The sequence below is a fragment of the Chaetodon auriga genome, chromosome 10, assembly GCF_051107435.1.
Source record: "Chaetodon auriga isolate fChaAug3 chromosome 10, fChaAug3.hap1, whole genome shotgun sequence".
NCBI classification, from domain to species: domain Eukaryota; kingdom Metazoa; phylum Chordata; class Actinopteri; order Chaetodontiformes; family Chaetodontidae; genus Chaetodon; species Chaetodon auriga.
Window position 1 is genome coordinate 815565 of NC_135083.1, and position 9436 is coordinate 825000.

At 45.1% G+C, this 9436-nt stretch overlaps 1 protein-coding gene across 2 annotated transcripts in view; it reads right to left on the reverse strand.

The window, feature by feature from the left end:
• Nucleotides 1-610: 610 nt before the first annotated feature.
• Nucleotides 611-9436, reverse strand: part of ptpn18 (protein tyrosine phosphatase non-receptor type 18) — a 17700-nt gene continuing 8874 nt past the window's right edge. For both annotated transcript variants that reach the window (XM_076739997.1, XM_076739995.1), the window contains exons 11-16: nt 7870-7962; nt 5277-5326; nt 2016-2141; nt 1508-1713; nt 1321-1410; nt 611-1247 (exon numbers count right to left, since the gene is read on the reverse strand). In XM_076739997.1, coding sequence (XP_076596112.1) covers nt 1174-1247; nt 1321-1410; nt 1508-1713; nt 2016-2141; nt 5277-5326; nt 7870-7962 — 639 coding nt within the window. In that variant the 3' untranslated portion in view covers nt 611-1173. The remainder of the gene's footprint in view (nt 1248-1320; nt 1411-1507; nt 1714-2015; nt 2142-5276; nt 5327-7869; nt 7963-9436) is intronic.

Sequence of the window (9436 nt, forward strand, 5' to 3'; positions counted from 1 at the left end):
ACACTCATCTTGGCTCTGGGTGCTTCTTTACTGTGTGTGTGTGTGTGTGTGTGTGTGTGTGTGGTGAAGCTGTAACTTTATCGTCTCTCTCACACGCAGAGTTGCTGGGACTCTCCCGCTGGTGTTTCATGTCGCTCTGCTGCCCCCTGGCGGTCAGCAGTGGAGCCTCTCAGGTCGTCTCTCAGTCTCTCTCATGAGGACCAGTTTGAACTTTCATTCTTCTTCTTCTGCGTCTCTCAGGTGTTCAGACAGAAAACGAAGCTGCATCTGCTGATGAAGACGGTGTGAAGTGATCAAATGCTCCAGAAGGGAACGTTTGTCAGGAATGAACCTGAACAGGTGAACAGATCTTATGATGAAAAGAGGTAACGTTTGCTGTCACTGTGAGCAGAAAGGCGTCCCTCTGCAGGACGCTAACGGCTAAACCAGGAAGCTAACTTCTGTGTTACTTTCCGCCTGATTCAGGGACGATTGATTAATCAATGTAAGAACGAAGATGATCTGGAAATCTCCAGTGATTCCAGCTGCTCTTTTCTATCATTCTTCTAAAAGCACTGACGGTGTTTTATTCCATTTCACGACCTGGTTTAACAACATCAAACACTTTGTTCTGAAAGAAAGAAAGATCTTTATTCGTAGCAGAAATAGTTCATTTGAGTCACATGTCCTGAACATCTGCAGCTGATGTGATGAGTACAAAACCATGATGAGAGGAAACATGTTTGAACTCTTTGGTGTCAAATGTTGAACAAATGTTCTGAATGACTGAATGAAAAAAGCTCATTTTGTTGTTTCACTGTTGTTAGAAAACGACTCGGTGAAGCTGTGAACATAAGAAGTGTAGCAACGGCTGAATTTCCCCACTGTGGGATAAATAAAGACTTATCTTATCTTATCTTAAACAGCGTGCAGGCTGAGGCACTGGCCTGAGCTCCAGCTGCTGATTCTGCACACCTGACTTGTCTCCACAGGTGTGTTTGCAGAGTTCACAGGTGAATCATCAACAGGTAAAATATGAACAGTTTTCATTAGAAAAACAGAAAAAACAACGAAACACATCAAATGACACACGCTCGGCCTCTCAGCTCGCGTTGAACCACGTTTCAATGGACCTGTCCAGTCTGGTCTCATCCGGTCCAGTCTGTCAGTCCACTGGAAACCAGTGGAGCTGCTTCATCGCTCCTGTCGGCTCCACTCAGCAGGAGGGTCTCGGGGTCCTCTGGGCTTCTGAATGCGACAGTTAAACCCTGAAAAACAGAATTCAGTCCAGTGAGACGAGTCCAGCGAGAGGAGGGCGGACAGGTGCACAGGTGTACTGACCGATCCCGCCAGGTGAGCAGAGGTTGGTCATGTGTGGCCCTGAGGAGGAGAAATCTTCATAATCATTGTCTGTGGATGAACGATGTTCACCTGGAGGAGAGAAGAGACGTTTCTTTCATCTTCTTTCCTCTTTTCATTCATCCTTTTCCTACATTCATCCGTTCATCCTTCCCTCCCTCTTCATTACCTGGCACCAGGTGATACTCTCCATTGTTGCTGAGTGACGGGGGCCCCTCCCCAGGCCTGTGATTGGCTGGTATTGCCACGTCGTAGATGGGCGTGGCAGAGTGCTGCTGATTGATTGGTTTGGCTCGAGGTCTGACGGTGCTGTAGAGAGCAGCCGCCGATGCTCCGTCAGGGTCGTTATCATAGTGATGGGACGAGGGCGGAGGCCTGAGGGATCGTCATCAAGAGAGGGTGTGACAAGCAAGGAAGGAAGCACACACACACACACACACACGCACGTGCACACGCACACACACACGCACGCACGTGCACACACACACACACACATGCAGACACACACGCACACACACATACGCACACACATGCAGACACACACGCACGCACACACACACACACACACACACACACACACACACACACACACACAGCTGCTTTCTGGTTGAATTTGATGCAGCACCACGTTTCAAACAGGTTGAGGGGGGAGACAGAAGCTCCAGGTGTTTCCTTACCTGCTTGCACTGTTGGGTCTGGGCGTGGCTACAGTGGAGTAGGTGGGGCTTGATGAAGGCGGGGGAGGATGTTTGGGCTTGTTGACCACAGCGTATGTGTCACTCATGTCCGTCTGCTGTGACAGTCTGCGTTCATGAGGACAGAGAGACGTGATGAAGGAAAGCTAGCCGCTAACAGAGGAACAGCTCCACTTCCTGTTCGCGTTCACGTTCAACAAATGAGATGCTCGTTGTTGAGAAGTGAGCTTTGGAGGTGTAGGTAGTGTGGACAGAGCCACGCTAGCTGTTTCCTCCTGCTTCCAGTCTTTATGCTAAGCTAAGCTAAGCATAAAGACTGGAGTATTTCCCAAAATGTTCAACTATTCCTTTAAAATGAATAACAGATTTTTATACACAATCAGAAAATATGAACATATTAACATGCACCATCAGCGTTCAGTTTACTTTCACGTCGATAAGATCATAACAAAGATCTTAAAAATGATGTTTAACAGAGTTTTAAAGAGGTTCATCGTAAATGACACGTCGACATGTTGTTGACGTGTCGCAGAGGAGGAAGTTTTCTTTTTAGCTGCTGCTCAGCCTTTACATTGTTCCTCTGTGACGGATCACAGAAAACATCAGATGAAACGTTGTGAAACGCCAGCAGATTCATATCTGATGCAGAAGCAAACGGTTTGTGTTCATTTCTGTGTTCCCACGGTCCTGAAGTGTGTTTCCAGGTCCTACACTCCCCAAATTTATATGGCTTTATACGTGAACATGACAAAGGGTCCTACGCCCCCTGGGTTAGGGTGAGGATGTCGACCCAAACACAACAGGAGGGTTAATGTTCACTGAACCAGAAACTAGCTAACATTTACAACATTTTTAGCGCAAACATAGAGTTTAATGTTGATAAATCAGATTCCAGACCAACAAATAGAAAGGTAGGCAGTTAGTGAAGAATGAAAATAATGTTAATAACCTAAAAATCAGCATTCAGATCAAGCTAACGACGGTAAGCTAGCTGAATGTAACTGCGACCATCTGTTTCAATATGATATCTGTGGTGATGTCACAGTCACATGACCTGTGGTGGGCGTGTGTTCTCAACTTCAACCAATCAGATGTTTCACTTTTATTTACTGTAACAGGAAAAGCAACCGGAAGCCGAGAGACAAAACAGGAAGTGGAGCAACAGGAAAAGGTGCGTGCGTCAGTTCAATGTGAATAAAGTTCAAAGTGAATAAAGTTAAATGTTAAAGTTCAAAGTGAATAAAGTTAAATGCTAATGTGAATACAGTTAAATGCTAACGTCAATGCAGTTAAATGCTAACGTGAATACAGTTAAATGCTAACATGAATACAGTTAAATGCTAACGTGAATAAAGTTAAATGTTAACGTGAATACAGTTAAATGCTAACGTGAATAAAGTTAAATGCTCACGTTAATACAGTTAAATGTTAACGTGAATACAGTTAAATGCTAACATGAATAAAGTTAAATGCTAATGTGAATACAGTTAAATGTTAACGTGAATAAAGTTAAATGCTAACGTGAATACAGTTAAATGTTAACGTGAATACAGTTAAATGCTTACGTGAATACAGTTAAATGCTAACGTGAATACAGTTAAATGTTAACGTGAATAAAGTTAAATGCTAACGTAAATACAGTTAAATGCTAACATGAATACAGTTAAATGCTAACGTGAATAAAGTTAGATGTTAGTGTGAATAAAGTTAAATGTTAACGTGAATACAGTTAAATGCTAACGTGAATACAGTTAAATGTTAACGTGAATAAAGTTAAATGCTAACGTGAATACAGTTAAATGCTAACATGAATACAGTTAAATGCTAACGTGAATAAAGTTAGATGTTAGTGTGAATAAAGTTAAATGTTAACGTGAATACAGTTAAATGCTAATGTGAATAAACTTAAATGCTAACGTGAATACAGTTAAATGCTAACGTGAATACAGTTAAATGCTAACATGAATACAGTTCGGTGAAGTCTGAAACATGCTCAGCTCATTCAAACGATCTTCTGTGAAGACGAAGAGTCAAACGTTCACACACTGTCACTTTATCACTGCTGCTTATTTACATTTCGGCAGGAAGTCGTTCTGCTCTCCACTTCCTGCTCTGGCCGTGTGACCGCAGTCGTCATGACGACTCTGATTGTTTACCGCTGTGGCCTAACCAGATAGCTGATCGGTCAGACGGAGGCGAAGTCTGGTTAGTGACTAATACACAATCTGCTTTTGATCTCATCGTCATCCTCTCTCCTTCTTCCCTTTTCTCTGCTGTTTCCTCCTCTCCTTCACTTTTTTCTGCTTTCCTCTCTCCTCCTCCTCCTCCCCCCCTCCTCCTTTCTCACCTTCTTTGCTCTCTTCTCTTTTCACTTCCTCTTCCTCCTCCTCTCCTTTTTCTTCTATCTACTCTTTTACTCCTTCACAGAGAGAGGAAGTGGGCTTTACAGAGGAGGCTCTATTCTTACTCCATCACCGCTCCTCCTGTTTCTCCTTCCTCTGTTCCTCCTTTATCCTCTTTCTCCTTCATCTGTTCCTCCTTCCTCCCTCTGTGATTTTAACATTCTGTCCTTCCTTCACTTTTCTGCTACACCTCCTCTTCTCTCTCATTTCTCCTCTTTTCTAAGCCTTCTTCTCTCCTCATCTCCTCCTCTTTCCTCACCTCCCCCCTCTCATCCTGCGCCCCCTCTCTCCACTCCGTTTCCATGGTAACATGGTAACATATGGGAATGGAGGGATGGAGGAATGAAGAGGGAGGGTGAGAAAGTGTTAATTTAACACCTTGGAGTGAGACATCCTGTCTGTCTGTCTGTCTCTCTGCTGGCATACAGACAGACGGACAGACAGACAGACAGACAGACAGACAGGTGGACAGACGACAGACAGACAGACAGACAGACAGACAGACAGGCGGACAGGTGGACAGACGGACAGACAGACAGACAGACAGACAGGTGGATGGAAGGATAGACAGACAGACAGGTGGACAGACGACAGACAGACAGACAGACAGACAGGCGGACAGGTGGACAGACGGACAGACAGACAGACAGACAGACAGACAGACAGGCAGACAGGTGGACAGACGACAGACAGACAGACAGACAGACAGACAGGCGAACAGGCGGTCAGGTGGACAGATGGACAGACAGACAGACAGACAGACAGACAGACAGGCGAACAGATGGACAGACGGACAGACAGACAGACGGACAGACGGACAGACAGACAGACAGGTGGATACCTCTTGGACGAAGCTGCAGTTGGTGTGGTCTTCTTCTCTGGTTTCTTCGGCTGGTCAGTGAACAGAAAGCAGTGAAGGTCACTTCAGTGTTTCAGGTTATTTTCTGAAGTGAAACGTAAATAAAACCTGAACGCAGTGAAAATCCTCTTTGACTGAACTGGATGCAGCACAAACATATTTAATGTTCAGCCTGAGAAACTTTATTGTTTGCTGTCAGCTGTTGGTTTAAATAAAGTTGGTTCAGGGTCAGTTTCCTCTGAGCTCCATCAGCTGTTCTTTGACACTCTGTGGACGCAGCTCAACAGTCTCTGCTGTCCTGTCTGTCTTCATAATCTGCTCATGGTCTCAAAGGGGGACAGGTCTGGACTGCAGGCAGCCGGTCTAGAACCTGAACTCTTTGACTCTGAAGCCAGAACTCTGCAGAATGAGTCTGGAACAAGAGGACGTCCCTGAAGAAGACGTCCTCTGGATGGCGGCATGTCCCTCCAGAACCTATTTGGACCGTCACAGGTGTTCAGGTGACCCATGAGCACTAACACACCTGCAGACCAGCACAGAGGCTGGCTGCTGGACTCTGCTGGAACAGTCTGGATGGACCTTTTCCTCTTTAGCCCAGAGGACACGACGTCCATGATGTCCACAAACAACCTGAAACAGAACACTTTTTCTCTTTGTGTCGGTCCGTCTCAGAGGAGCTCGAGTCCACAGAAGACTGTGGACGATGATGGAGTCTGACCTCATGTGTGTAGATGCAGTGATGCGTTTACTGTCAACAGTTTTCTGAAGCGTTCCTGAGCCCACGCAGCGATGATCTTTATGCAATCATGTTGGTTTTTGATGCAGCGCTGCCTGAAGGGTCAAAGGTCAGGTGTTGGATTTTAGATGATGAAATCCTTAAATCGGACTGTTGGTTGGACCAAACAAACATGGTGAAGGCGTCGCTTTGGGCTCATTGTCACCACATTTCTCACTGTTTTCACAACGTTTCCAAAGCAAACGATCGATCGATCGATGGAGAAAATGATCAGCTGATTGATCCAGAATGAAAAGAATCATTAGTTTGAGTTAAAATGAGCTCCACCTCAACCAACTCTAACAGGGACATCCTGCTGAGACATGAACGAGGAGACACACTGATCTAAAGACCAGAGACAAGAGGACAACAGACACAGAGACACAATGATCTACAGAGACCAGAGGACAACAGACACAGAGACACAATGATCTAAAGAGACAAGAGGACAACAGACACAGAGACACAATGATCTAAAGAGACAAGAGGACAACAGACACAGAGACACAATGATCTAAAGAGACAAGAGGACAACAGACACAGAGACACAATGATCTAAAGAGACAAGAGGACAACAGACACAGAGACACACTGATCTAAAGAGACAAGAGGACAACAGACACAGAGACACAATGATCTAAAGAGACAAGAGGACAACAGACACAGAGACACACTGATCTAAAGAGACAAGAGGACAACAGACACAGAGACACACTGATCTAAAGAGACAAGAGGACAACAGACACAGAGACACAATGATCTAAAGACCAGAGACAAGAGGACAACAGACACAGAGACACATTGATCTAAAGAGACAAGAGGACAACAGACACAGAGACACACTGATCTAAAGAGACAAGAGGACAACAGACACAGAGACACATTGATCTAAAGAGACAAGAGGACAACAGACAGAGACACACTGATCTAAAGACCAGAGACAAGAGGACAACAGACACAGAGACACATTGATCTAAAGAGACAAGAGGACAACAGACACAGAGACACACTGATCTACAGACACCAGAGACAAGAGGACAACAGACACAGAGACACATTGATCTAAGGAGACAAGAGGACAACAGACACAGAGACACAATGATCTAAAGAGACAAGAGGACAACAGACACAGAGACACACTGATCTACAGAGACCAGAGACAAGAGGACAACAGACACAGAGACACATTGATCTAAAGAGACAAGAGGACAACAGACACAGAGACACACTGATCTACAGACCAGAGACAAGAGGACAACAGACACAGAGACACTTAACTGCACTCAGCACTTTGACTGAAGTAACATTTGAATGCAGGACTTTGTTACACTCGTGTCTTTTCAGTGATTCAGTCGTCTCATTGCGCTGAAGATCTCATTAACCAGAGACAGAGAGACAAAGAGACACAGAGACACAGAGACGAACGCAGCAGGGACATAAAAAAGGAAATAAAAGGATAAATCACCCGGAGCCTCACTGGAATCCAGCAGAAACATGTTTGTGACATTTGTTGTGAGGAGAGTCTGGATGTGAGTCTGCAGGTCGACGTGAAGTGAAGTGAACCTACCTGTCAGGACGCGGCGTCCATCAGTCCTACTGGACGTCTTGCTGTTAAATGTTGATCAATCTTCCGTCTCTCTGTCTCTTCTACTCTCAAACTGTCTGCAGCAGCTCATTTACATGCAGGAAGTCAGCTTCACGGACTGCTTCCTCTTTCTGCAGCTGCTCTCCGTCTACTTCCTTCAGCACTGAATCAACACTTCACACAGGATGAAACACGACGCTGGAGTGTGTGTTTACCTCAGACAGGTCGTCGTAGAGCAGGTGACTGCTGGTCTGCAGGGCGTGTTCGAACATCGAGGCGACGGCGGTGAAGATGAACTGATACTGATCCTGCGGAGGAAACGAGGAGAGGCTCATCGTCACGTTCGATTTCCTAACGGAGCTGCGATCAGTGTTTGAGGATGTGTGTCATCGCTGTCGCCATGTGTTAAACTACATGATGATGTCACTGGGTTTTGGAGATACAAGCTTTTCACTGGACAGGAAGGCATCTGAAGAGTAACTAGTAACTGAAGCTGTAGTGGAGTTAAAAGTACAATATTTCCTCTGAGATGTCGAGGAGTAGAAGTATAAAGTGGAAAGTACAAGTACCTGGAATTTGTACTGAAGTAGGCTACAGTACTCGAGTAAATGTACTTCTTTACTTTGCACCACTGGTGGACAGTGGCGCCGCCAGCCGGAACCCTGTGCGCACTGTGCGACAATTTTTTTTTGAAGGTGTGAAAAAAATAAATATTTTAAAGGGTTTTTTTAATTGTTTTTGGGGAGGGGCTAATAAAGACGCTGGGTTGTAATAGGCTAAACATGCTGAGTCCATTTGTTTTTTAAGCCAATTGATTGAAGCCTAACATAAAGGCTGATTGTCATTTACGTCATCTGGCACTAAGTGATTTTGAATTCTGGCGCTGGCTATATTCTTCTTCTACACTATGTAGCCTACTGCCTATGTGGTGATTACGGTTCGCAGTAATGTTATAGAAATATGTGAATGAATATGTGTGAATTATGGAATTGATTAGCATCGTTTCTTGTTGATGTTTTTTTGGTTGGACTTTTAAACATCTGTAGGCTGTGTAATTTCTCTCTCCCTCTGCTTAGCGGAGGGGGGAGCGCGGACTTACGGATCACTTTATTATTATTTATTTATAGTAACAGCATTTTACAGTGAGCAGCATACATCTGTCTTCTACAAATCCCGACCACATTTGCAAAGTTTGGATGAGCCGCGGCCTCTGCGTTCTTGTGGCTTGATTGCGAATCGCACAATGCGCTGCTCAGGGACTGGAGGGCCGCACATCTGGTGGGGGGGGGGGGTCTGTGTGTACTATGAAATTGAATCCTGGCGGTGCCACTGCTGGTGGACACCAGCGTGTTCAGGCCAAACATTTTCATCAGGAAGGGGCAGTAAGATCCAGTCACATGACTCAGGTGAATTACAGGTGTGCTGAGGCTGCAGAGTGTCACCTGACAGCTGATCTCAGTGTGTGTGTTTGCCTTCACGCTGCACACACAACAGCCAGCAAGCAATGACTCAGCTTTCCTCTCTGTGTTTGTTTTTTGGTTTCTGTTCGGCAGCTCGACTCACTTCTGTTCTAAAGACACAAAGACGATTCTCAGCGAACGCAAACGTTCCGGTGACATTACCTGAACGTTCCTCACAGGTTTCTGTTCTAAAAGGTTCCTAAAAGGTTCTAATGACCACATGAAGTGAGGTTTTTGGGATCATTGTAACAGCGTTCCCCTGCTGGTCGCCTGTTTGCTGCTTGTTTTTCAGTTGTGTTTTCATATATTTGGATGTTTTTTA